Here is a 27,876-nt window from a genome sequence, read left to right on the forward strand (position 1 = left end):
AAGCTTCATGAATGAGGAATGAGCATGTGAAGGGTATGCAGAGAGATGATGGGACTCCCACGGCCCCGGCAGGCACAGAAATCACAGAGTGAGCTCTGGGAACTGGTCCTGAGTGTGTGGATCCCTTAGTTTAGTCTTCTTACTCTGGGCTCTGCTCTTCGGCTGCATCGTGGAGTTCGTTCCTTCTCAGGAGTGAAAACCAGAACCTGCAGAGGAGCTGAGAGACTCGTGGAGAAGTCTCAGTCCCCGTTGCTTCCTTCCCCCAGGACGATGCAAAGCAAGGCCAGATTTTCCCGGAGGCGACTTGTTCTGCCTTTTTGGAAAACCACCCCAGTACACGCATGTGTTCACATTTTAAAAGCACTTTATTACCAAAATGAACAAAAGGAGAATGGTGTTTAAATTAAATAAATTACACAAATATCTCAAGAGTCCCAGCTTGCCCCGGGAACCACATTATCACCGGTCAGTATCACTAAGAACATTTAAAAGTATTGAAATTCTGGATTATTTCACTACCTTGCCCTCCTTTCCTGCTTCGATAATTTCCAGAGAGTGGTCTGTGTGAATCTGTGTTCTTTCCAAAGTATTCTAAAAGTGAAGTTTTCTTTAATGTCTTTCTCCTCCCCATGTGTTTCTAATCTCACCTCCACTGTGGCCCCTGTGAGTACGTATACCACTGGTCACGTTGCAGGGTCCCTCCCCAAGCCCCACTGCAGGCCATTGTGAGTTAGCCATCCTCTTCAAGCCTGGGGCCAGCCTGGTGGGTCACGGTGACTTCACTGAGTCCTTGACGGATAGAAACACTTGGTTCAAAGGGGACCTCTTGCCTTGGAATGTCCTGAGACTGTGCTCTTTTTCCCCCTAGTAGGCTCCGGAGCTAGACGTTAAAGGAGGTGAAATAGGGGAGGGTGAGTTGCCATTTGGCTAAGGTCCTGTCTTCCTGGAATTTGGCACTGTGGGTGCTGGGCATGGTGAATCCCAGATAACATTTTCTTCTGCCTTCCAAGTTCTGAGTCCCACGGGCAGCCAGATGGCATAATGAATTCACAGAGAAGCAATGCTCGTGTGCCAAGAATCTGCTGGCTCCTCGCCAGCACCCCTCCTTTAACTCGGAGGAGACTCGCTAGCTGACCGGCTCACTCAGCACACAGACACACAATGCAGATCAGGCTGAAGTTAGGAATTGGGGAGCTTTTCCAGGCTGGGCCAGCCCAACCTGTTGGGCAGGGGTCATTAAGTCTAAGGAGCCTGGGAGAAGCAGCGGGGAGAGGCCAAGAGGTGTTCTGTGCACGTGCATGGCCATTTTCCCAAACACTTGCACACGGGACCTATTTATTTTCAAGTCACTGTGGGGTTCCTCTAGTTACCTCCCTATGTACAGAGAGCACTTAATCCCCATTCTCAGCTTTCCTAGAAGGAGGTGGCTGCAGGTCCTGAGTGTGTTAAGGAATCCCTGTGGAGGGAGATCCAAACTGCGTCAGCCCTTCTCCATGTGCTGTGCCTGGTTGGGGGATGTGGCCAGCCTTCGGGGGGGCACATTCCCTTGCCTGAATGAGGGATTCAAGCCCCAAGCAGATAAGGAAGAGTTAAATGCATTGGCTCTTTGCCAAGTGAAGAAGGACAAAGGAGATTTCTCAAGTGGGGGACACATTTCCCTGATGCGCTGTGAGGTCAGGGGGACTGTCCGGGCCCCCTGAGGGCCCACCAGTTGCCCTAAATTGGCACTAACCCCACCCCCATCTCTGATACAAAGAGGGACTCCCCAAAGCTTTTGTGCAGAATAACTTGTACCTGTTGCTAGGTTGCCAGAGGATTCGGCCAGCTACCCTCCTTTCCCTTCCGGGTTCCTACCATCTCAAGTGGAAGGAAGCAGCCCCTGAGGGCAGGGGGAGTGATGATGTGTCAGGAAGCTGGGGCAGCTCCTTCGTGGACTACCCCTGGGGAGGTAGCTCTGCTGGCCCTGAGGGCTTTGGATGCTCCCCAGGCCCGAGTCTGATGTGTTGAATAGCATGGAGGTCCCGGCCGCCTGGAGACGAGGAGGAAGTGACATAGTCACCAAGACAGAGATGCCTGGGTTGTAGGGAGCACATGGTTCCAGAGGGGCAGAGCTACCAGGAGCAGAGTTGGGGCAGCTGGAGGGGGCAAGCAACAGAGTCCTAAGCCAAGTTTGTCCCTGTGTCTTGTGATAGCTCGACACCATTTGACACCAAGCCATGCGGGTCCAAGGACACTTTGGAAACTTGCACTCTAAGTCAGTAGTTGCACTTGCCCATCTGTTCTTGGCTCATGCTTCAAGCCCAGCAGTCAGGGGCTCCCATCAGTTGCCATGGGGAAGAAACAGGACGCTTGCTGGCCAGGGCCATGGAGGTCAGCGAAGGGTAAAGAGGTGGCTTTTCCTGCTTCTGAGATTGCCTCACTCTAGAGGTGCCAGGAGGGAGGTGGGGGAACTTGAGAGGAGGAGGAGGAGAATAGAGAGGAGCCAAGGTCCTGGTGAAGTACTCTCCTGTACCTGCCATCTGCTGCTTTCCCAGGCTCATCCTTCACGAAGTCCCAGGTGCCATGCGCTCTGGAGGCAGCATGGGAACTGCTGGGTCCTCACAGGGCGGTCAGAGTCTCTGTGTGAAACATGCTCCCAAACATCTCCTGTGGGGAAGGAGAGGGGAGTTGAAGGAGCTGCACTAGACCTGCTGGGTTCAGAGGGGCTGCAACCAAGAGGTAACCTTATGGACCCCTGGCCAGAAAGTAGCATTGTCAGTGAGTGTGTGAGTGTGTGAGGGTTGGAGTGTACATATGAATGTGTATGTGAGTGAGTGTGCATGAGTGTGTGTGAGTGTATGAGAATAAGGGAGAGGGGGGGTCAGCCTAAGAGGAGAATAGGTCCAGAAGTGACAGGAGAAGATGCCTGGACTCTAATTTGGACTGTCCTTGGTGTGACCTTCCACGCATCCCTCCCCTTTTGTGGCTTCACTCCCATTACTAGGTAAAATGAGGGCTGAGATCAGATAAGATCGACAGTCCTTTCTGGCTCTGATAAACTATTTTGGTCTTGCCCAGGAGTTTGGAACATTCTGGAGATTCCACGGGGGCCTAGAAATCAGCCTGCCAAACCCTTGTGGCTCTGGCTGCATTTCTTAATGTCTCCTAGGTGCCATCAGCACGCCCAGAGGCATCTCAGGGGTCATCAAACTTAAGCCCACAAAGAATGAGAAGAAGCATAAAGTTCGATGTTATTTCTATCTGGTTTCTGTTAATTAGGGTCATTGAGGTAGTGCTATTCTTCATGTCGGGACCACAAGGCCCTGTGGGGATATTAACCCCTCCCTTCTGCAGAGCTCTTAGCTTTTAAGGCCTGCCCACTGCAGTGGTATGTGTCCCACTAGAATCTGCATCCTCAGACTCCATCTGACCCTACCAGGATACAAGTTTCCTAAGGGCAGGCGTCTTGGTTTTGCTCACGGCCATATGCCCACCCTGGCTGGAATTGTGTGGGCAAGCAGTAGGCACCCCATAAATATCTGCTGAATTAATGAAAGAACAAAAGAATCCCCTGCTCATCTTGTGAGGTCGACGGGCCAGGTCTTACTCACATCCCCCTTATTCTGCAGTGACAAAAACTGAGGCTTGGTGTTGTGTGGCTTGCCCAGGATCATGTGGTTGATGTGTTGGAGAGTTAAGAATAGATGCCCCCCCGCCCCCATCTCCATGCCTTTCAGGGAGTGAGAAGAATTAAGATCTGCTATTAAAAGAAAGATGAGAAAGAAATGCTGTTGACTTCAAGGTGACTGTTCTGGCCTGAATGTGAGAGATCCCATTGAACACCTTGGATTTGAGAGGGTCTTCTTTTTCCCCTTCTTGCCCCACCTCCTGCCCCTAAGCTTACCTGTTCTAAATCCCAGTAGCTAGCACTCTCCTCTGAACCGTATAAGGAGATCTCAGGGTCCATTGGAGCCTAAAGGGAAAAAAAAAACCATTGCAGAATGAGCTCCATGATTGAACGATGAAGTCTGGTGCAAACAGCAGGCTTTGGATGGCCGCCATGTTTCCTGACGCAGAACTGCTCCCCTCCCCTCCCCTCCCCTCCCTTCCCTGCTTCACAAAGTACAGCACCGCTCTGGTCTTCCCTGATGTGCCAGGCAGGCGTGCATCAGGGTCTGCCCAATGTGGGCATTTTAGAGGCAGGGAAGGTTTACCTGGCTTACAGCGACAGATTGCCAGCTGCCTGACCTCGAAGAATCTATTTCCCTCTGCTTCCTCATTTGTAAAAGTAGGGTAATCAAACTCTCTGCTGGTTTTCTACTCTCCATGCTGTTGAAAAGGTGTGGTGTAATCTATATATATGAATGTATTCTGTGATATGTAAATATATTACATATAATTTAAATTATTTTAAATACACAACCTGTAGTAACTGGACATCATTTGTACAACAACTAATGAGGATTCTCCCAGAGTCTCCCTCTTCCTGCCGCGTGGACAAGGGTCATGAGTCATGCCCCTGCATGGGTTCCCTCTGTGTGTCGGGGGCGGAGCCAAGCTCCCGCATGTCCCGGGCAGTCTTTCAGCACTTAGAACAGATGGCTTCACCTTCATCCGTCTCTTAAAGCAAAGAGCAAATGGTTGCTCTCCGGCCAGAAAAGGCTTTCCCATGACCCATAGATGGCAGGGAGGGTTTTTTCCAGGGCTGGGACACAGAGTCTTGGGAGGCCAAGGACAGTGGCTGAGCTGGGAGGGGACACTGGGAGGTGGCCGGTTGCAGGGAAGGCCTGGGCAGGAACCCCTGTGGGGTGGGCTTTTCCTGTCTCCCCCGCTTTGTGAAGTCCTAGACAGTGTTATTTGTAGCTCATTTGCATACCACTTACTGAGCTAGCAAATTAAATGTCAAGAAACTGAGACAAGACTCAGATTCAATCTCTTCGTTCATCACCAGCCTGAAATCTCCAAGCTCTGTTAAATTAAAACAGGCATGCTTATCCCCGCCCCCACCCCACTGCCCAGCCTGGTCTGGAGTGGAGGGGGCAGGGTGAGCCAGGCCGCAGCATGGGCCTCGAGCCTCACCGAGTAGCTTGGAGTATCCGTGGGCCTGGACATATTTTGTTTTCATTTCTTTCTTTTTGTTTTTGTTCTTATCTGGACACTAATATTAATGAAAGATTTTACAATATACAAAAGTGCTTTCAAGTACCATACAAGATATAACTATCAGTCCTTCCTAAAACCAAAACAAAAGAAAAACGCTTTGAAGTAGGTAATGTTAGTTTAGCGTGCCTGTTCCACAGGTAAGGAAGCAGATTCAGGACTGGTTTTGGAGCACCAAACTTCTGTGTTCTAATGCCCCCTGGTCCTGCCAGTTCAGTGTCCTGGGGCCTCCGATTCCCCAGGCGCCCAGATCTTACCTCCTGGAAGTCACGTCCTGGGGACGCTTCTCTGGCATTTGCCTGGGCAAAGAGGACTGCGTCGTGTATGCTGGGAAAGACGTGGTCGCGTTCTAGACATCCATCCTCAAAGACGCCCCCATGACTAATGTCGCTGTACACCTGGGCTGGAAGGAGGAAGGATAACAGCCATTGGACTGGAGCCGGGGTGGGGGAGGTTGGTGAGAGGGTAGGAGAAGGTTGCTGTCCTGGCTTCCAAGGGCTGTGGCATTGGCTTTGCAATACCAATCTTGGACAGCAGAGGGCAACATGAGCTTGGAGATGCTGAACCTTCAACCTAGGCACAAGGAAGCAGTTTGGGGGAGTCGGTACTTTGTGGCCATTGGAGAGAGAAAGGCTAAAAATGTTCATGAGGAGGCTGCTGCCAATTCTATCCTCTGAGGGTCCGTCCTTCCTCCTGCTTACCTAGAACTCTCCTGCAACTTCAGTGTGTGGCAGAGCTCTTACTCCTACCGAATCCTAGAGCCGATTTCCAGAGGAGTGTCAGTGGGGTGGGAGGAACCCTGTGATGCTAACTCTGGAGCGCATGCGCAGTGGTCGTGCTGTCACGGATTCTCTCTCCCAGAGCAGGGCCAGGATCAGCCCGGGGTGTGCTCAGGCCGGTTCTGAAGCTAGGCAAGCCCCCTAGAAGGGCTGAGCCTCTGTGGGGAGCAGGCTGTGCGAATACGTGTCCCTTCACGTTCGCTTGCCTGTCTGTGTGTACTTGCTGTGTGTCCACGTCCCTGTGCTCGACGTGTGCGTTAACAATGTGGAAGTCCACTGTAATGTGGACACGCCCTCTGGCTGTGTGTACATGCCCTTTGCAGACTGCGTGCATTGAAAACTGCACATCTACGTTTCCTGGGTAGTAACAGCATGTGTGTTTTATTATTCATCAAATTTCAGATGCAGAGAAGACGCCCCACACACACATTTATCTAATCAATCCCCTCATAGGCGACAGTTGATCCCCAGACAGATAAAGTGACTTGGCCAAAGGTATATGGCAAATTAGTGGTGGGGCAAATTAGAATCCTAGCTGTTTTTCCTTAGCTAGCCCCACGGTCTCCTGCCCTGCTACCGAGATCCCTGGGATGTCTGCAAGGTCTGGCCACAGTCTCTCATGAGCAGGCAGTAGTTTGGGGGAGTACATGGGTGCTCTCATTTTCACCACCTTCACTGTTCACCATCCCTCCAACCTGCTCCCACCTCACCCCCTCACTGGCCTTTTCATCTCCTAAATGTCCTGCTTCTCTTACCGTGAATGTTCACCAAGAAGACCTTCACACCGATCTTCCCATAGGTGGAGCTCAGCTGCAGGCATCGGGGCAGGGAGACAAAAGGAAAGGAATGTTCTGAGTGGTCTCAAAAGTGACTCACAAAACCCACTTCAGAGGGGAAGCCAAACAAATAAGCAGCCCTGAGAGCCCTGGCAGCCAAAGGTAAAAATGGCAGCAAAGCACACCACTTCTACTGGAGTGTTGGCCGGCAGCTTCTCCGAAAAGCCGGGAGGAAGTGGGGCTTTGCCAAGGAGGCAAGCACTTCGAGTTGCCATGGCCCCTTCTGATGGGGCCAGATCTTTTCCTTCAGTAGCTTAGATTCCCAGACTCCACCTGTTTCCCGACTCTGTGGCTTTGGGCAAAAGCTGCAAGGGAGGCCCAAGGCCTGGGGAGGCTAGAGCTTCAGGTCCAGGCTGGGGAAGCCGTCAGAGCCCCCAGCTGGGGATGGAGCTTCTGCGAACCTGGCCATGGTGACGTCAGCCCTTACACTCTCTGTTCCCCTCCATTCTCCTCATCTGAGCCAGTTCTGGGGTCAGCTGACTCAGCCCTTGGAGATGGTTGCTGAAAAGCTGTCAGATGAATTAATTTATTCAAGGGGTCCCGTGGGCTGCCTGTTCAGCAGAGGATGTGGGGCAGGGGTATTATTTCCTCCCTTCTCAGCTGGCAGGAACCAGCTGATGCCGGAGGGTCTGGGTGAGTGTGGGAAGGAGCAGCAGACCATGAAACAGGGCCACGCTGGACTCTACTCAGAGGACCCTAGGGTGGTTCCTGGTGGCCTGAGAGGGAACTTGGGATGGCTTCTGCTAGCCAGGGGTGTGAGGGGCGGGTGGGATAGCAGAGTCTGGGCCTCTGGCCTCCCTGCCCAGCCACCCATTGTCTTGGGCTCTCTGGGCCTGCTCTGCACGGAGCATCTTGTCCTGGTCACATCTGGGAAAAATGGATCCTTAGGGACATTGAGTCTCCTTGGCATGTGCCCTCCCTCAGCTTGTCACAATAAGTGCTCCAAGAAAAGGGAGTGTGGTCAAGCAGGGGTGAGGGTGTGCATGGGGGGCAACCGGCGCTCTCTCTGCCCGAGGGCCTCACCTTGGCCAAGGCTTTGATGCCCATCAGATCCACAAAGCTGACCCCACTCATGTCGAGGATGAGGGTATGGAAGGTGATGAAGGGTGGGACACTGGGCAGCATGTCAGTGGGCTCACTGGAGGTCTCAGCAGGGGCTGGTGGCTCGCATTGGGAAGCTGGGGGGCTGTCAGGACTGAAGGTGATGTAGGACACGCTGGCACCATTAGCAGGCGTCTGGTTGTTGTTGGGGTCAGTTGGGGAAGGGTTCTCAAAGTCCTGCTGGAGCTCCTGCAGGGAGACAGTCTGGAGGGTGGCGGGGGGTGGTCAGCAAACTGAACTAGACTTTGCTGTGGCTCAGGCGGGGCTGAGGAGCCTCAGGTGTGGAAGAACCACTGAGTCTGATCATGATGGATGCCAGCCCTGAAATCCTCATGGGGGAGGCCTCTCCCAAACCCCTTTCCTTAGGCAGGGCCTGCAGCTTGGCCCTCACAACCTGGACAAAGTTAGAGGACTCTCCACGAGAGGCACCCAGGCCACAAATCTTCGGAAATAATTCAGCTCTTTTTTGCCTTTGTCTGCGCCTGTTTCTCCCTATAACTCCCACACCCACCTCCACCGTGCTGCTCCGGGTTGGCTGGGTACCCCGGGAAATTCACTGCTGCTCCCCTCCTGGGGTTGTTGGTAAGTCCATGGGCCATATCTTATCTTACACAGAGAACTGGGGAACATGGGGGTTGGCATCCCCTCACCCAAGGATAAGAGGCTGCCAAGCAATGTCCACAGAGACTTTTGTCTTTGCCTTGAAGGGTGCTAGGGGGAGGGGCTCAAGGGTGCAAGATCAGAGAGGGCACGGGATGTTCCTAGCCTCAGTTCACCTTGGTCTTCATAAACAGAGACTTCCTCTGTTGCGTGGGCATCGCTCTCCCCTTCTTCTGCTTCTTGAGGTATTTCTGCTTGGCCAGCAGTACTTTCTGGGGATCCACGCCCGTCTGTGGGGAAGAACCAATAGCAGGCTTGGCTGGAGCCTCTCTGGGGGAGACCTGCCCTTGGCTCCCAGCTTCCTTTCCTCCGCCTGCTGGCCACTCTTTGTCCAGCCTTCCTGGTCACCAGAGGACTGAGACTTACCTTGGCAATGACCTTTTGCCTGAAGATCTCTGAGTTGGCAAAGTAGAGAGGAGAGCAGTAAGTGACAATCTTGATCCCCTGGACTTCCTGGACCTGTGACAGGGAGACTGAGTTCAGGTAGCAGGAATGTCTTTATTGATGGGTTTTTTAAGCCCTCTTTTATTTGGGCGATGAATAAAAGTGAAGGGGCAGGGCAAAAGAGAAAGGCCGTGAGCTTGGATTACCCACCCTATTGTAGGTCTTGGGATTCACATAAATGTCCATGTCCATGACCTGGGCCAAAGCATAGCCATTTCGACTGGATGAAGAAGAAGAAAAGCACCTGAGTGGATGCTAAGAGCAAACGGACCTAGTGGGAGCTGGGGCTAAGGCAGGGCAGGAGGGGGTCCTTGCCTCCCCCCTGCACTTGTTGTGTGTGTCTTTCTGCACTGGAGATGCATGCCTGCTGGCTGAGCTGTAACCAGAGAGGGGACAAGCCCTCAACAGAGCTCCCAGACAGGGGCTCAGTGGGCAGATGGAGTGGAGGTGCACATGGTGACAAGCTTAAGTGTCCTGAAAGTCACCATTTCCTGCTCTTGAGTTCTCAAGAAGAGAAGGCAGGGTTTCCCTAACATTCAGCATCCTTCCTACCCTGGCCTGGAGTCCCTGGACTGTTCTGCTTAATCTCTTTATAGGAAGAACATGGGGTGGGGTCCCATTTAGTCTGGTGTCCGGCAGTGCCTTCAGAAGCACACTGAGTCTTACTCATCTGCTCTTCCTCTACTTTCTCTGGTCCCCCAGCCCTCCAAGACCATGATGGCTTACTTGGTGTTTTCAGGGTATGGGAAATGAGACAGCCCAGTCCTGGCTGGGCTGGGCTTCCTCAGACCTGGCAGTGCCTCCAGTGCCAGGCCCAGGGGGCGGCAGAGCGAGGTGGGCTGGGCCAGGCCTCAGCATGGGAGCCCTTGGCAGGCTGGTCCTGGGACCCCCCATTGTGTCTTGGGGGAGGGGCTGTTACTTACAACTGGGTCTGGAAGACCACAACCAGGACGGAGAAGGCGACACCCACTGCCACACCATAAGGCAGGCTCAAAAAGAAGGAGGAGAGGAAGCTCACCACCCAGACACACTGTGAGGGAGAGAGATGTCAAAGCAGGCCTGGGAAGAAAACTGCCTCTTTCAGGAAGTCTTCCTGGATTAGCCAAGGCCATTCTCTGCTAGCACAACCCAGAACCACCCATCCATTTGCATGCCATTTTTGCGCTGTTCTATGTTTTTGTGCTTTGGTTACGTCTTCCCATTTCCCCTAGATGGCCTGTGGGTCACTGATCTTGTCTGGTACTTAACAGACAAGCCCAGCACACAGGTCTTGGAGGGCATAATGATAATGGCCAGAGTCTCGGGTCAGGCCTGAGTTCCAAGTTTTGTTCTCTTACTTCCTGGCAACGTGAGCCTTAGTTGCCTGATCCACAAAGGGGGAATAATAATGTTTGCTTCATGAAAGGACTAACAAGTTAAGAAATGTAGGGACCCAAGCCCACTGATGAGTACCCAGAGGGTTCCCAATAACCATGAGTTCCCTCTCTCCATCTGCCCCTCGGCTGTGATTCCCAACGCGGGCTTAGGGGTGCTTCCTGGCCTAGTGGCCTTCGGTCTGGTGGGTGGGGGGCAGGATTGGATTCAATTTTGCTAGTTGACCTCTATGGTCCTTTAGAGTTCCCCAAATTTCTCTAAAGGAAATAAATCTGCCCGATTCCTCCAGAGAGTTGTGAGGATCAGATGGAGACCCAGAGCACTGTGTGAGTTTTGGGGACTAATCGCCACGGCCAGAGACTGGTGGGTGGGGAGAAGCAGGTCTGTGGGCTGGGAAGTGGGACGCCGTTTTCCTCGTGGCTCTCCTCATTACTCGCTCACTCACCTGGGGACTCCGAGTGGACCACTCACTTCTCTGGCTCCCCGAGGAGACCCTGCAGCCCAGGGGTTTGGAGCCCAACACTTGGAGTTCCAGCCCTGGCTCTACCACACACTCCCTCTGCGGCCTCTGGGAGCAGCTTAGTAACCTCTCTGAGCCTTGGTTTCATGGTTTCGAAAGGTGGTAAGTCCTTCTGTGCAGATTACAGTGGGGCTTAAGTGGGGATAGTGCAGTGTCGTCAATGTGTGGCAGCTTCCTCACTGTTGTCCACTGGGAGATGTGGTGAGAACGTGACCAATCAACACTTAAGTCATGTTTGCAGAGTGCTCTGTGGTCACACGGCGCTTCCCCATGATGATCTCATTTAATCTTCAGAATCACGTGTGGTGCCGCCACCACTGTCATCCCCACTACGGATGGGGAAATAGAGCTCCAGAGAAGGCTGGTAGCTCGCTTAAGACCCTGCTCTGCTGGCTTTATGGTCTAGGGTTCTTTCCTTTCCTTTCCTCCCTTCCTTCCTTCCTCTACCTTCCTTTGCCCTCCCTCCCTCCCTCCCTCCCTTCCTTCCTTCCTTCCTTCCAAAAAATTTTATTTTTGGCTTTTTTACAACTATACATAAAAAAATAATAGTTAAGTTATATTGAGAGCTAGATATAGTTTGGACAATGTGCTTCTTTCTTGTATTATCTCATTTCTTCCTCATAAGCAACCCTAGGTTGGGTAGAGAGTATAAAACATCCTTTTCCTGGTGAGGAAGCTGAGACTCAGAGAGGTTAAAGAACTTGCTACTGACTGTAGAGCCCATAGCATCTGAGTTAGGATTTGACCGTGGGGTGTCTCATTCCAAAACCTGAGCTCATAGCACTTGTCTATGCCGGTTAGGAAGCAGTGGACCAGAGAGACTGTTCACAGGAGACATGACAGGGCTTGAGGGTGGAGAAGGGGGCAGGGCTCAGACAGGTCCACAGAGGCCACCCAATACCTACACAGTCCAGTTTGCTTTTCCTCCACAGGTAGTAGGGGTCGGCAAGTTGCTTGAGGGAGTTCTTGAGGTTGACAGCTATCAGGGCTCCTAGCACAGACTAGGGAAGCAGAACATTGTTCCTGTCACTGGAGTGTCCCCTTCTTCCTACCCTTCCTATAAAAAGGCATGACGCTGGAGCCTGGCAGGGCAGAGCTGGAGCTCCGGAGCACTTCCCCCACAGCCCCGCCTAATCTCCGCACTGAGGCTGAGGATTAGACAGCACAGGTGAGAGAGCCATGGGGCCCATCCTGACCCCATTGTCACCCTTCCCCTCTTCTCTCATACCCACGTGGTCCGAGCCTAGAGACTGGGGAATCAACCTGGAGGGTTGGGGGCTGGAGTCTGGGACCAGCCCTGAACTTACAAGCTGTACCTCTGTGGGCACATCACTCAGACTCTCTCAGCCCCAGGCTCCCTCACCTGTAAAATGGGGAGAGTAAACCTGCGTTGTCTGCTTCGCAGGTTGAGATTAGGACAGAGTGCATCAATGACAGCACTTGGTCATCTGTGAATTGCTGCATAACTCCTAGGGCTTGCTCTTACTGGAGTCTTTGCTGGCCTCTGTGCTCTTGCTGGGCTCTTACCTTGGGGAGAGGGTACAGATAGGACCCCAGGACCAGCATGGTGATCATCACCACCAGAGATACACACAGGCTTGCCACCTGTTCAGAGAAAGAGTTGGGAATAGGAGGAATTGCTCCTGATTCATTTCCAACAGACACCTTTGGTGGAGAGGAGACTAGGGAGGGGAGAGGAAGGCTGGAGGAGCAGCCTGCTGGCATGTGGGTTACCAGGATTCTCTCGGGCAGCCGTGCTATTCCCACCTACCCCCTTCCTCCCCTGGCACAATGCTCACCTGGGACTTGCTCCCAGCTCCATCCACAGCCAGAGTGACGGAGAGTGCACAACAAATGACATGGATTTTAAAGAAGGAGCCAAAAAAGTTGCTGCAGCCCAGGGCGATCATCTCCTGTGGAGACAGGGGTAGGACTGGGTGGTGACGGTGTGGGGATGGGGTGGCAGAGAGAGGAGCAAACCTAGTCGGCCATGAAAGCTGGATCTTGGGCCTGGGACCTGGTCTACTGCTATAAAGCCAAACACTCCCAATCAAGCGGAGGTCAGCTTCTGGGATAACAGACCCTCACCCCAGGGGGCAGGCTGCCTTCCTCACCTCAGCCCAGAGCCCAGAGATATGTCTTGCCGGGCCTCGGTGGGCCCTGGCCCATCCTGCTCGTCCTGCAGCGGGCAGCTGGACCTACCTGGTTGGAATCCACGTCATAGCCGTGCTTGCCAGCCAGGGTCCGACCCATAGCCAGGTTGATGACATAGCCCACGATGGCCAGGGCAAAGGCTGTGCCAACCATGTCCTTCCACTGTGAGACCACAGGTAACACAGGAGTAGGGAACCTGCCGAGGAGCCAGAGAGGAGGCAGGGCCCAAGGGTGTGAGGAGAGGGAGGGCACCGAGTCCTTCAGCAACCCACGGGGACCAGCCGGACCCCATTGTGAGCCAGGGTCTCACGGGAGCTACCCTTTCAATCTGAGTCCTCAGTACAGTGCTGTAGGGCTATCACTCCCGTTGACAAACTAGGAATCTGAGGCTTGGAGGACCTAGCTTACCCAAGGTCACAGAGCCAGTCACTGGCAGGGCCTTGTTTGTTCATGCCCAGATGCTAGACTCTTTACACTTACCAGCCCCTAGTGTTGTGAGCACCCCCACATCTGCTCCAATTCTGCAGCACAGCCTTGCCCGACCCCTCCCAGGCCCAGCTTGCTGCCTGGCACAGAGTGGATGTTTAATGAATTTGCTTCATCCTAATAGCTTTCTGCCCACGTGGATAAAAAAAGCCAATGCATTAGGACAGGGCAAAGAGCCAGGCGAAGGCTATCAGAGAGGCATTGATCTAGCAGCACCCCTTGAATGAGACTTTGCGGGGAGTGGGGCAGTTAAGACTCACTGTTCATAAAACAGCCAGCACTGGCCCCTTGTGAGGCTCTTCTCCATAACAAGTACAGTATTCACAGCTGCTCAGTGTCATGGACTTTGTAAAGTACTTTCACAGAGTTCGTCCCAGCTCAGCCTCTGAGCCCAGGCCTTGGCGAGGAGTGGGGTGGGGCTGGTGCCAGGCTTTCCAGCCTCCTGGACTCACCCTTGTTGGATCTCTCCCACAATCTGCATGTGATACTTTCTGGGCATCTTGCAGCCCCCGGAGATAGCTGTCGCCACCACCACCTGCAAACCCCAAGTGGAGAATGGGGATCAGTTCGAAGTTGGGGTCAAGGAAAGGGTCTCTCCTAAGCCTCCCTTTTCTCTGGGGAACGCAATTCCCACTTGCCTGCCTCTTTGAGGGGGGAAGACCCCCATGGAGCAGGAATAATGGGAGCCATATTCAGGGGGATGGAAGGGATTCACCCCTGACTTCCTGTCCGACTGGCTGACAGTGGAAGGGGGGTGAGGGTGGGGAGGGGCTCCCTGGCCCTGGCTGCAGCTGGGTTTCTCTTCTCACGGCCCCTCTCCCACGGCCCTCCACACTCAGCCCCGCGCGGTCCTCACCACAATCATCTCCGTAGGGATGGGGAAGTGGATCTTGTGCCTGTAGCGAGCGTTGAGCTCCTTCACCAGCACCAGGAACACACCACTAATGAGGGCGAAGATGAGCGAGGCGATGTTGGTGTGGGGGAGGTTTTTGCAAATGTCAATGAAGGTCTGGTGGAGAGAGCATCATGCCTGTGGGCTCCCACCCCTTCTTCCCACCCTGCCCCACCCTGGGCGTCTGACCCCATGAAAGGATACCACCAAAGCTCATGCATGGAGGCACACCAAAGCGGAATTTCGACCCTGGCCACAAACGCCGTGCCATTTCCTACCACCCTCTTGCGAAGGGCGTGTTGTGTGCACAGGCTGGGGCAGGGACGCCGATTCCCTCTCTCTTCCTCTAGAAGGAGTTTAAGCTAAAGGGGGAGGGGCAGAGACTAGACTTGAGGAGTTCCTGCGCAGTGGAATGGGGAACTGATGAAGAGGGCACCTCTCCTTTCTGCAGGGATTAGCCACAGAGAACCTCACTGTGTCCTCGAGGTCACGTGTGGCCTTCCCTCAGCATTCTCTCCTAACACGGGGCTGGCCAGCCCCTGCCTGAGAGTGTCTCACGATGAGGAGCTCACAACTAATTTAAACAGTGAACTCGGCTGTGTTGCCAGCTTGAGCTCCTCCTCACTCACAGGCCACAGCTCTGGACTCACCAAGACGATGGCCCCGGGGCCCGCGTAGGAGGGGATGGTCAGCCCAAAGATGTACTTGAGCACGGATATCAGGATCTGCAGGCCGGCGGCCGTCATGAAGCCCCGGATGAAGGACTCGGAGAGGTAGATGGCCACAAAGCCGAACTGCATGAAGCCCAGGCCCATCTGAGGGGTGGAATGACCGAGAGGGACAGCAGTGCCGCAGCTGCCTGGTCTAAACCCAGGGCTGAAGTTCAACGTGGCCCTGGGCAGTAGCAGCTTCAGGGAAATGAGTCCATTGTGACCTTGTCCTGCCCTTTACCGTGCCAGCAGAACTTTGGTCCCTTTGGGACACCGGCCTCTATGTCACCGCGCCTCTCTAGCTTTAGTTTCCTCATCTGTCAATGAAACTGGCCCTCCCTCAGTATTTCCTCTGTCAGTGGATGACACCGCCATCTGCCCGGTTGGCCAACCAATACCGTGCGAGTCATTACTCCCTCACCTCCCACGTCCCATCTTGTGCCAAGCCCGGCTAATTTTGCTCCTGGCAAAATGTTCCTAAAGTCCACCCCATCTCCATGGCCACCACTGGTCTAGGCCCTCAGTGCTCTTGCCTGGTCTCTGCAGAGTCTCCCGGCAGGTTCTCTGCCTTGATACTAATCCACCTCCCACTCATCATTTTCTCCATAGCCCGAATGATCCTTACATCACCAATCGGACCTGAAGCCGCTACCTAGGGGACAGACCTCAGACTTCCTTGTCTGGTCCGTGCCTACCTTTCTAGCCTCCTCCCTGGCCCACCCCAAAGGCCCCCCTCCCCCTTGCTCTTCAGACCCACTGCGGTCCTGGCTTTGCTATTCCTTGTCTGCCGGCCCCTCTGAGGCCCTGTGCTTGGGGGGCCTGCTTTCTGCGCCTGGACCGTCCTCCCATGCCGTATTCATTTGCTTACTAGTTTGCTTCTAGCTGTCCTGTAAGGCTTGGCTGAAGCGTCAGTCACCTCTCTTTGAGGAGAGGCCTTTCCTAACTCTGTTTAGTGTTCCCCAAACTATTTGTACATAGCTCTATTATGCTGCTTATCTCACTGGCTACAAATTTATCTGTTGACATGGCTACTTCCTCTGCTGGACTGAGAGCCTCAGGAGAATGGGGCCTCTTTTTTTACTTATCTTTTGGCCCCAGAGCCTGGTTCCTGGCACAGTGGAGTAGCCAAGAAACATTAACTAAGTGAATGAATGAATGAATGAATGAATGGAAGGTGCTCTGTGAGGTTGCTTCCTGCTCTCGCATTCTGCCAGGCCGTGCTTCCCTTCACGAAGCCCTTTGCATGTGGTGGCAAAGAAGTTCCTGCTGTGCAGGTGACACTGTGGCTCGAGCAGAGGGGGCGAGAGGAGGACAAGAGATGTTAGGAGACCAGAGGACGGGGCTGGCAGGGAGCCACCTTCCAAAGGGAGCGGAGAGTGGCAGTGAGTCTTTGAGACAGTTGTGAATTCAGGACTGTTCTAGCAGGTGTGGACGCTGGTCTTAGGGGCCTGCTGGAGGGAGGGGAGGGTGGAACTGGCTCTTCCAGGTCTCTGGTGGCCCTGAAAACGGGGAAGAGTGGGGAGGTGGAGCCCTAAATCAGCTTTAACGTCAGAGCTGGGTCTTTGAGTCAGTGGCAGGGTGGTCTGCTGTCCTCCTGGCTGGGGCCCTGGCGGGAATGTGGCTTTCGCCCTCACCTGGATGACAGCAGTCAGGCAGGCTAGCGTCGCGGACACGCGCAGCCTCTCGGCCTCCATGGCTGCAGTGTCCACGGAGCTCTCGTTGGTGGCATTGTTGAAGACCCGGAATTTTGACTCGGGGGCCAGCTGCAGACAGATGTTACCCACCAGGATACTGATAACAGCAAAGGTACCTGTGGTGCCCCATCCAGCCAGCAAGTCAGAGGTTTGGACTAAACCCACGGAAACCATCAGGGGGCCCAGGGTTGCTCCCCCACCCCACGGGGAAGGAGCCCCTGGCCTCCAATGCTGCTCTGCAGCATTGCCACCCACATCTAACCTCGCTCCACACTTCTCCTGGCACTTTCATCTTACTGTATTTTGCTGTCGATAACACACACTTTTTTGCCCACATTTTTGAGGGCAAAATAAGGATGTGCATTATATGTGGGCAGTACCTGAAACACCTGGTATCTGTTCTTGTGTTTTGTAATTATTTGTTACATAAGATTTCTTGTACCATAATCTGTTCAAAAATAAATGCTAACATTCCTTTATAATACAAAAACCAAGTATCTAAATGTAAATATAAAAATCACCAAATTCACTTAATAAATACAACAATTGAATTAAAAAGTTAAAACAAGAGATTTTTTCCCTGCAGGTTTGGGCCAAAATTGTGGGTGCACATTATACATGGCAAAATATGGCAACTGTTTATAGCAGTATTTCACTGGACACGTGAGGAATTGTGCTTGGAAATACAAGCAGGACCTGACCCAGAGACAGGCCCTGTGACCAGGTCCTTCTTCTCTGTCTCACTTAGCCCCGGAGAGCTCCAAATGCCCCTGCGGTGGCCTGCTGGGACCAGTCTGGGGGTTAGACTGTAATGCCTCATGACTATTTAGCACTTTATGGTATACGGTTTACTTTTTTCCACCAGGTCTTCCCCACATTCCAGGAAGGGAGGCAGTACAGGTAATGCTAACTGAGCTCACAGAAGCTAAGCGGTTTCTCCAAGGTCACAGAGGACCTGGGACTGACACAGTGACGGTCCCACTAGAGCCAACCAGCGCCAACTAGAGGAGAGTGTAGGAGGGAAATCACCCGAAGCCCTTCTCCACACCACCTGCCCTCGTGATCCAGGTTACTCTGCCTGCTGGGAGGGCAGGGGTCTTACCTGGCACCATCTGGTGTATGCCCCCCAGGAAGAAGTAGGTCAGCAGAGGGAAGAAGGAGGAGTAGAGGCCGTTGACTGCAGGGAGGTTGGCCAGAAGAGCAAACGCCATGCCTGCGGGAGACAAGAGGGTGGGGCTCAGGGGCAGGGTGGGGCTCAGGGGCAGGGTGGGTCACGGAGGCCACAGAAATTGGGGGTGGGAGAGGAGCAGGCCTGGCCGGGAGGGCCCCTCACCTTGTGGGACCTGGATGGACCCACCGCTGAGGCCTCCAAGCAGGTCAGGGATGATATAGTCTCTGATTTTGTACTTGGGGAGCCAGGAGAGTATGGGAAACAGCCCAAACACCAGAGTTTTGAGCTTGGCCGAAGAACATCTGGAGGGAAAACGGGCAGATTTCCAGTCAGTGCTGCCCCAGCTTGACACCCTGAGTTGGCGGGGGATTATAATGCCCTGTTGCTGGTCATCCGTTCATTCAAAATACATTCAAAATTTGGTGAGCACCCATTCTGTGCAGTGTGCAGGGAAACCGAGAAGAACAGGCAGGGACTTTCTCTTGAGAGCCATCAGAAAGTCCTGAGCCTTAACTGGAGATCTTGTGGCTGCTGCTGGTTGCCTGGGAAGCCTACGAGACTTGGCTTAAAGGCATGGATTTCACGGGTCTTAACCTTCCAAAGTGTGATGTCCAGCCCCCATCTCCACCGGCCGCTCTCCACGAAAGGCTTCTCTGAGCTCCTGTCTGGATGCACACAGGCCCGGGCCCCTTGTCCAGGCTCCAGGTATGCCCCGTGTTCAACGACTAGCTTCCATCCCTCCCACTGGACGGCAAACCTGCGGGGGTGAGCAGTCTGGCTCTCGCGCGCATTTCTGTAGCTTGTGCATGACATTGAGGCGCTTAGTAAATATTTGTTGCCTAAATGAATGAGTGAAAGGATGAGCCGATATTGAAACTCAGCCTGTCCAAGTATATTCACAATAAACTCTCTAGGCACACTGAGTACATACAGGGTGGGGCAAAAGTAGGTTTACAGTTGTTCTTGTGGAAAATAACACAATAGTTAGTAAATAATAATACAAGAATAAACCCTGTGTTTCACATACTCATAATGGTAAACCTACTGTTGCCCCACACTTTACTGCTGAATGCTTTTTATTGATATAGACTCACCATTGTCTTTCTACCGCGCATTTGCTTACTAAAAGCTCTGGTTACTAGATTGTTTGCAAGGGGATCTGAGTGGGGGTCCTTCCTTCCCCCCAGGATCCTTGGTAAAAAAAGAAAGAATAGGTTATAAGCCTGCTGCTAAACCTCTCCTTCTATGGAAAGTTACTATGTTCTCACTGTAAAAAATCAAACAGTACAAAAAAAATAGAAAGAAAGAAACTCAGTGTGAGTGGAGGCCGCTGCTGTCTTTCTCAGAACGTCCCCTGGAAGGAAGGCTGTGCTGTCTCTGCAGGTGCACCTCCGTGGGCCCGCGGTCCTTTGTGTGTGAGGACTCCGACACCGGCTTCCTGCCCTGTTTGCTCATCGGGGAATGGAGGAATGGCAGCTATTCATTGGTCAATGCAGGGTGGGGAGAGCTGCTCCCTGCCCTGCTTGTTGAACACCTCCAGGTCCTTTCATAGAAACTCGGGAGTGGCAGGAACAAGGGCCTACGAACTCGAGGGTGACAGCTGGGGGACTGATGACTAGGAGAGGGTAGGAGGCATTGCTTTTCTTCTCCCAGCTGAGGGAACTCAAATACTCTGGGCCCATCCGATGACTCACTAGCTGCTCTGATTAGGCCCCCTTGCCTGCCCGGTGCCGATTCTTGTTCTTTGCTGTTGCTCAACAATAGTTTCCCTGACACTGGGTCCTCTGGACTTTACCAAGGACTGAAATCTACACAGACAATGCTTTGCACCCTGCACAGTCTGTGCAGATTTCCTGTCCCAACCAACACTCTGTGGGAAAGCATCACCACTGGCCTGTGACTCCCAAGTCTCCCCTGGGGTGGGCGGGCGGGTGCTTCTCCCATTTCTGGGATGGTGGGTGGGGGTTAGACTGGTGGTAAATAGCTTAAAGCATCTCCAAAGCCTTGTCTTAAGAGAGAACCAGCCCTGTAGGAACTGTCTCAGGTTGGTTTGCGGTAGGGAAAACTGGGCTCGTGAACAGAGAGCTGGTTAGGGAAAGAAAAACAACCTACTCAGAGGCTTGCACCTGCCCAGCCTTACGTGCAAGCCTACCATATATTGAGCAAAAGAGCTGACGCCTGAGAGAAGAGCTGGAGAGTGAGGCCAAACACCTATCCAGAGACTCCAGGAGCCAAGAGGGAAGTGGGCAGAGGGATTAGCTTTCTAGACATTCATTCATTCATTCATTAAACAAATATTTATTGGCGCAGCTTCTGTGTGCCAGGCACTGTGCAAGGCTCTCATGCCAGCCTCATGGGAGTTGGTAGTTCCCTACCTCCCTTTGTGGTTTTTTTCATCATCCTAGTCTTTTTCAGTACAACAGCGGATACCCTCACCCCTCCAGCACAGAAACAACCCAAACTTAAATTCTTTGGGCACCGGAGTGGGCAGAGCCCACCTGTCCGAGGAGCACAGCTGCAGGTACAGCACCCGGACACTGGGCACCCGAGGCCTCAGCTGGAACTGGGAAGAGAGGGAGCCTCCCAGGAGAGGTAGGATTGGGCCTGGACTTTTGATGGAAATGGAAATGGGTGATTCCCCCAGTCTGAACCAGTTCCACCTGCATCTCCACTTCAGCCATTGCCAGTGACCTCAATCCAGGTCACTGAATCAGCCGTTTCCCCCAGGGATTGAGGAAGTATGAGCCAGCCCACAACAAGGCCTGAGCGAGGTCTGCCAGAAGTCTGGGAAGGGGAAAGGGGAAGCTTGGAGCCTCAGGCTTCTGGAGTGTGGGTACAGGTCACTTCGTGGAGCCCCTCATTTGAGGAGTGGTCTCACTACCCACCACCACAGTTCCAGAGATCTGAGGCTGGATGCAGCCAGGGGCTGGCGGGACCACGTTCTGGTAGGTACCCTTCAGGAGAGCCCAGGAATTTACGGGCCACCTTTGGGCCGTTTGTGGACTGGGAGAAGGAAGGAGCATCTAGGAGGGGAGGGGACAGAGAGCATGGGGTGGTAGTAGTTCCAGATTCTTCTTCATAAGGAGGGGACAGGACACTGAAGTGAGGGCTCTGATGTTCCCCCTGGCACCCATGCTGTGACATGCCCATCCATAGCTCCCTTAGGAGCCCAAGAGAGACCTGAGTGGACTGAGGACATGGCAAGATCTCATGCAGGGGGCTGGGGATGGTCTGGCTGAAGCTGTGATGGTCTTTGCTCCCTGGGAGTCTCAGGACAGACAAAGTTGTAGTGGCTTCAATTCGGGGTTCTGAACCACCCCCCTCAGGGCTTTCCCCAGCTCTGTCCTAGGGGTGCCGGTGCAGGAGCTGTGCCTGGTGCAGGCGGGATTTTGGTGGGGAGTGGAGGAGAGGAGCCTGGGCTCTGGGTCGCATTACCTGAAGGCATTGTGAAGCTTCTCTCCCAGTGGGTACGTCCGGTCCTTCTTCTCAAACTCATCATCGAAGAGGGTAAGAGAGTATGCAGCTCTGTCTACCACGTAGCGGGGCCTGGGCTGGCTCATGTCTGGGGCATTTACAGGCTTTGGGGGAAGCAGAGAAGGGGAGGATGAGGGGCATCCCTCCTCAGTGCCAGCTTGGGCCTTCCCTCTCTAGTGCTCACTGCAGCATTTTTATGCTGGTCTTCCCCGCCCCACTCAGAAGGTGCCTCCCTTCCTTCTTTCAAATCTTTCCACCAGACTCACTTCTTTTGGTGGCCTTCCTTCCCGGGCACTGATGATGCACACAGTCGCCCTGGCTGTTTTGCTTGGCGCCCTGCATGTGGCTGGCACTGTGTACCTGTGACATCACTGTCACCCCCGCTGAACACCAGGTCAAAGAAAAAAAGGTGGGAGTGGGAGGGCAGGGATCGCAGCTGGGCCTCAGCATGCTCGTTCTATCCCTTGCTTCCCCCAAGGCCCATGGTGCCTCTGCGAGCTTCTCCATCTCCCCAGACCTCAGTTTCCCTGGCAGGAAGGTTAATACCATTCAGACAGCTTGGAAGAAATAGAGAGAACCGCCTGCCCAGAGGCAGGGGATGGCCAAAGTGACCTCAAGGAGGCCCCTTCTTGAAGGAGATGCCTAGGACTTCACCAACAGGTTTCCCCGGGGATAAGGGACAGTGGTATGTTTGGGGAAGTCAGGATGGTCTGCGCCTACTGGCTCTCCCACGCTCCCTGTGCCTAACCTTTGCCCCACTCTCTGTGCTGGTGTTTCTCTCCACTGTGATTTTCTCACAACCTTGCTGATGTCACAGGAGCCCAGCTGGAGAGCTAAGTGGACCCCCAGCTGGGCCCTGGGGGTCGAGAGGAGGTCCTGTGTGAACCTTTCTCCTCTCCCCTCCAACCACTGGTCTTCCCTCCTGTCCTCTGCCCTCCAGAGCTGGGAGAGGCCACCCAGAGGACCTCCATGGGGCAGGCTTAGAGGGAGGGTTGACTTCTGGGCAGTGGAGTGTGTAGGGTGGCGGTGGCCAGTCCAGCAAAAGATTTGAGATGGGGTTGAAAGTAAGAAACCGCTCAGGGGTAGGGCTGTGCCCTACTTCCTAGGGGGGAACCTGGGTGCTTCCAAGATTGTCAGAGCGGAGCGATCGGTGCCTTTTGTGGGAGGGAACACGGGGCAGAGGTGGACAGTGTGTTAACTAAGGTCCAGGAAGCTGGGGCTCTGGTCTGGCTTTACTGGTGAGGTCTAAGGGGTGGCATTACCTCTCTGAGCATCAGGTTCCTTGTCAATGAAACGGGGGCAGCAGCCATTTCTCAGGGTTCTGTGAGGGTCACGTGAGGTAACGGACAAGAAGGTTGTATAAAATGCAAAGAACGCTGCAGATGTGAGTTGTTACAGTGAGATGGTGCCAAAATCGATAATGGTTGAGCTGGTGCATTCCATTCATTTGGTCGCGGGACCCCCAGGTCCCACGGAGCTATAAGCACAGACTGGAAATCCACCAAAGCTACACAGCAAAGCCCGACTGGAGGAAAAGTGAGGTCGAACCCGCCCACAGCGCCTGTGCCCAGCCCCGTGCTGATGCTGAGTGTGTACGCTACAAACACTTGTTGAGTGAATCAGTGAGTGGTGTTTTGGGGAAGACAAGGGCGGACTGAGTGGGAGCCGCGGCATGTGAGACATCCCAGTGGGAGAGGTGAGAGGCAGAGCGGTGCAAGGAAAACAGCACACGTGTCAGAGCCGGCAACCTGTGCTCAGAGATTCGGTTTCTTCGTCTGTAAGTGGGGACAATAACAGTTCCCACGGTTGCTGTGAGGACTAAAGGAGCTCCTTTGTGTGAGGTGGCTGGCCTTCCAGGGCACCCAGCACATGGTGACAGCGATGAGTGCTATGATTAAGAAGGGAGAGTGCTTCCTTCCTCCCAGGAGAGACTATTCAGAGACTTCCAGGCCTTCACTCTCCATGAGGCAGAGTGGCCTTGCTCCCACCCTGTCCGTGGGCTGGAGGGGTCTAGCTTCCCAGGTGGTTTGCTGGGAGGGCCCTTTGGGAGCAGTGAGTGGGGACCATGACCCTCTGGAGGAGCCCAGAGCTCCGGCCTGGCTTCATAGAGAGAGTTATGGTTGGGGGGGGGGGGTCTATTCCAGGCCACTTGCAAAAGAACAGCCAAAATTTTCAAAGAGGGCTGACCCAGAAGAAGGGAGCCCCTTGGGAGGGTGATGGGAAATCTGGATTCCATGCCAGCTGGCAGGCAGCGGTCCCGTAAGCCCCTTCCCTGGCAGCTTTCAAGGCTCTGAGTTCCAGCAGTGCGTCTGTTGGGGGGGGATTGATACTATCTGACCCTGTTGAACCCCCACTCCCCCACTTCCCCAGCCCCATTTCTCCATTTCCTCAGTGGTACTTTCCTCCCTGTCACCCAGGCCCATTCCCCACATCTGTCCCTGCCCTCCCCGTCCCCAGCCCCTGCGTTCAATCACTCATCAGTCCCATCACTGTTTTCTTCCAGTGTCTCTCCCCTGCCGCGCCCTGCCGGTCTCGTCTCACACCTGCACGATTGCAATAGTCTGCTGACTCCCTGCCACCGCTACGCCCCCTGCTCGGGAACCCTCAGCTGCTTCATTTCCGGGAGGATCAAGCCCGAATTCCCTAGATTTAGCATGGTTGTCCTCTCACTGTCTGGCCCTGTTTTGGTGGACTTGGTAAATTTGTTGGCCGGGGCCCCTGGCACCTCCCAGTCACCCCAGACAAGATTGGCTCAGTTTTACCTCTGGGGCTCTGCCCACACTTTCCTCCCTACCTGCGGTACCCTGACTCATTCTGCCTTTCTACACCTGCCCATCCTTAAGACGGGCTTAAGCTCATCCTCCTTCCCTCTCCTCCCTATTCTCCTCCCTCCTGCACCCTTCCCATTCTTCTGTGAAGCTTCTCCTGACCCCCTGCCCTGGGATCCCTTTCTCCTCAGACATCCTCTGGGATCTCTCCAGGCTGTTCACCAGCATTGGTTTTGGCCACTCCTGGCTGTCCCCAGAGGAGGTGCCCTGGTCGTACTTCCTAGTTCCAAGAATAGGGGTTGAGGTGGGGTGGGGCTTAGGACGACAGGAGGTTACTTCATCCAGAGCCAGTCCTTCAGGCCAGGGAGGAAAGGGGGTTGGGAGAGGTGGCAAAGGGCGAGCCAGCAGGCCGGAGGCACCGCCTGTCCTAGACAGTTCCCTGAGAGTTCAGGGGCTTCCGGGAACCCCCAGAGAGGGCGCCTGTGGTGCTGTGTTAAGGGCGGGAAGGCGAAAGAGGGAGCAGGAACGGAGAGGGGTATAGTAGACGTGATGACTTGATCCCTAGTGGAACAAACACAGAGCCTGGCCTAACAATGATCGTTAGCATTGCTGCAGAAAGCTAAGTGCTCAGCCGCCAGGTGTGTCTCACCGAGCCCTGCCTCCCGTCAAACAGCACCTCCATCCGCCACCGGAGCAGGGATAAATAGCAGGTGCCATGGACAATACTGAGGGACAAAAGGGTGTTTCTGCCCGCTCCCCGCTGTGGAGGGAAGGCAGGGCAGGTCCTGAGTTACTGGAGAGACCCAGAGGTGGGCTGGGGGACTTCGGGGAAGTAGAGGGAGGGAAGGGAAGAGCAGAGGGTAGGAGAGGTGGGTGTATGGACAATTCCCAAGGCTTGGCAGGGAAATGGGGTCCTGTCGGGGGGCAAGGGGATCCACAGGTCTTGCAGAGCTGAAGAGCTGGAAGGGGGCGCAGAGGGGAAATGGACTTTGTTGGGAGGGCACGTGCCCCTTCCTGGGCTTCTCCAGGACCCCTCGTCAGAACCCCAATTCCCCCCACAGTGAGCTCACACAAAAGAAAGCCCTTGGGTATCTCCACCCAGTGGCTAGGTCTGGCTATACAGGAGGATACTGGGGGCAGAGGTGGGCTCCCACACAGTGCCCAGGTTTATGCGTGGGAGGGCTTGGACTGGCGCCTGGCCCTGGTCAGTGCACAATAGATTCCGACTGTGTTACTGCTCCTGCTACTACAATTGCTCTGGCGGGGTCCCTTCCTTGCTCTGCAAACTCAGGCAGTTCACTCTGTCTTTCTCGACCTTCTTCCTTCTTGTATCTGCTCTTACATCACCCCTTGTCCCCTTTCCCCATGCCATGTCCCTCCAAAATTTTCCAGGACTGGTGAGAGGAAAAGCAGAAAATCTTTTTAGAAGAAGACAGGACATCTGAGGAACACGGGGGGTGAGGAGTCTGTGCGTGGGGTCAATGGCAGGTCTGGGGTGATTCTGTCATCGTGACCCAAGCTGACCTTTCCTTAGCCCTGCCCAGCTGCACATGTGGGGGTTTCTTTGATGTGCGCTTGTGCCAGGCACGGAAGCAGTGCTGGCCAGCCAACCCACCCTGGCGTTGTTATCACAGGTTCCTACCTGGGCTGTCGCTGTGTTCTGAGGAATGGGAAGGTCACTTTGAGATTTTCCCTTCGCTCTAGCTGCACAGCGAGAGGGCTGCCTCTGACTGGCTAGGTGGGTGGGGTGGGAGTGGAGGGCAGCAGAGGAGGCTGGGCTCTGAGCTGTTCATGGGGACCCTGTTCACAGCAGAAGGAGTAGGATACAGAGTGTAGTCCTGTGGGTCTCCCAGGCATTTATCAATATTACTTTTATTTCTATTGCCCACATGTCCTACCCCTTCTTCACCCCAGCCTAATTTCCCCATTAGCAATGTGAGGGGAGCATGAGCTGCCTTGAATTGGCCTTCTGTCCTCCGGCTGTTCTAGGGACTGGCATCCTAGAATCACCACTGCCGCCCCCCAAGTCCCCGCCTATCTCTGAGCTTGCTCCCCACTCCCTCTCCACTTTCCTTGCTGGGGACAGGGACCTGTGCAGGGATGAAGAAATAAGCTCTGGCAAAAAGATCGAGGCTGGATTTTGAAAAGGACTTTCCAGCAGTGAGACCTGGTCAAGCTCATGGGATCCCTGAAATGGACATTTAAGGTTAGACACCCGGAGGCCTGTGAGGTTAGGGCTGGGCTCACTTGGAGGCAGAGGAGTGGACTAGGAGACCAGTGAAGGGCGTCCACTCTAGTCCAAGGAGTCAGTGCTGAGCGGGCCCCCGTTCCCTCAGGGGGGTCATTGGATCCGACTCTGGCTGTTTGGGACTGCGTAGCACACACCCGCTTAATTGTGCCCATCCCTGAGTGGACCCTCGATGTAAACAGTCCACCTGTGTCCCGGGATTCCACACATGCGCACACTCAGAACAGCCGGCCAGGCCTGGGAAGTGCCCAGGACGGCCATCCTGGCAGTGGGGGAGGCAGGTGTGCTGGCCTCCGTGCTGCAGGGAGGCAGCGGTAGTTAGGAAGGCCGGCGGGGGGTAGGGGGAAGGCTCTGGGAAGGGCATCTCTATGTGAAGCTATCCAGGGGGAAATCCCTCTCCTAATCTGCCCAGACTGGGGGCTGTGCCTCACGGAGGGGTATGCTCTTAAAGCCAGTTTTCCTGGGCGAACTCAGACCCAGTGGGGCCAAGTGTAAGTGGGGTGTTTACCCTAGAATGATGAACGACTTGCTTGACCTAGGTTGGGGACCGGGGGGTTGATTTTGAGGAACAGGGGCAATGCTTCAGGGTGACTTAGGACCTCTCAGAGCTGTAGTTAGGGGGCTGGGAGCCTGCAGAACTGCCCCGAACCCTCCTGCAGTGAAGGATTCACCAGGGAGTCAGATCCCCTGGGTCCTGCGCCCACTTGTCTGAAGAAGCTGGACCCTCAATAGCCCTTTTCCACTCCTCGGGTTTTCTTCCTTTTGCCTCTTCCAATGTCTCAGGACTAACGGCAACAAATGGACTCTGAGTGGCCTGAGCAGGTGCCGGGAGCAGGCGGAGAAGTGAATGAGTGAACGAGGACATCTGGGGGGCAGAAGGAGGGGCAGACAGGCCTCAGAGCAGGCCGGGGAGCCACGCATTAAGGGCTTTTTGCTCCCAAGACTAAAAAGAAAGGGAGAGGTGCAGCCAGCAGCTTCAAAGGCCGGCGCCCTAAGGAAGGTCCAATATTTTTGTTCTTTCCTTTGCAAAGGAAAGAAGCTCTTGCAAAGGAGCTGGATGCTTCGCTTTGCTCTGGTTTGGGGTCTGGAAGACCGCCTCCGCCAGGGGCTCCTTCGTACAAGCTCCCTTTAGTTTCTGCCATGCAGCTCTGGACCTCACACGGAAATGAAGACCCAGTGGGCTCCTCAGAGGTTCGGGGCTGGGGGCTGCTCTCAGACCCAGGGGCCAGAGTCCCTCCTGCTGGTCGGTGCACAGCCCACCCCCTGACCAGTGGGACCCTGCCACCCCTCCTCAAGCACTCCTGTGCCCAGGGGGGTGGGCTGTGTGGGGCTTACCGGCGGGTGAGCAGAGCCTGCTGGGCAGGGCCGCGGGTGTGTCTGGGGAGCGGGCAGCTGAAAGGTGTTCCAGAGGTGTGCGAAAGGGTTC

The 27,876-nt window shown here is 54.4% G+C and overlaps 1 protein-coding gene across 3 annotated transcripts; it reads right to left on the minus strand.

The window, feature by feature from the left end:
- Window positions 1-346: 346 nt before the first annotated feature.
- Window positions 347-27,876, minus strand: SLC26A9 (solute carrier family 26 member 9). 3 transcript variants are annotated; one of them, XM_045841407.1, is made up of 22 exons: window positions 27,786-27,850; window positions 21,701-21,817; window positions 21,396-21,538; window positions 18,123-18,262; window positions 17,892-18,002; window positions 16,730-16,905; window positions 15,036-15,200; window positions 14,350-14,502; window positions 13,946-14,028; window positions 13,056-13,203; window positions 12,653-12,766; window positions 12,381-12,458; window positions 11,759-11,854; window positions 9,883-9,989; window positions 9,110-9,179; window positions 8,882-8,974; window positions 8,632-8,745; window positions 7,778-8,059; window positions 6,674-6,728; window positions 5,397-5,542; window positions 3,884-3,952; window positions 347-2,646 (listed from the first exon to the last, which is right to left on the minus strand). In XM_045841407.1, exons 3-22 carry the CDS (start codon window positions 21,518-21,520, stop codon window positions 2,599-2,601), a joined length of 2,373 nt encoding a protein of 790 aa, XP_045697363.1. In that variant the 5' UTR covers window positions 21,521-21,538; window positions 21,701-21,817; window positions 27,786-27,850; the 3' UTR covers window positions 347-2,598. The 3 variants fall into 3 exon arrangements, with proteins under 3 accessions (XP_045697363.1, XP_045697362.1, XP_045697364.1); XM_045841406.1 differs by lacking the exon at window positions 21,701-21,817 and having other exon boundaries at window positions 27,786-27,876; XM_045841408.1 differs by lacking the exons at window positions 21,701-21,817; window positions 27,786-27,850 and adding an exon at window positions 25,845-25,978.

Source organism: Phyllostomus hastatus, unplaced genomic scaffold (assembly GCF_019186645.2).
Source record: "Phyllostomus hastatus isolate PE091 unplaced genomic scaffold, TTU_PhHast_1.1 phas_contig_36, whole genome shotgun sequence".
NCBI lineage: Eukaryota > Metazoa > Chordata > Mammalia > Chiroptera > Phyllostomidae > Phyllostomus > Phyllostomus hastatus.

Bases quoted from the DNA above. Each gene is read 5' to 3' on its own strand.
- SLC26A9 (XM_045841406.1), bottom strand. From the start codon at position 21,520: ATGAGCCAGCCCAGGCCCCGCTACGTGGTAGACAGAGCTGCATACTCT. The intron at 8,746-8,881 runs GTAAGTCTCAGT...TCTTCCCCACAG, and splicing joins GGCAAAAGGTCATTGCCAAG to ACGGGCGTGGATCCCCAGAA. The intron at 8,060-8,631 runs GTGAACTGAGGC...GCCACCCTCCAG, and splicing joins CTCTGTTTATGAAGACCAAG to ACTGTCTCCCTGCAGGAGCT.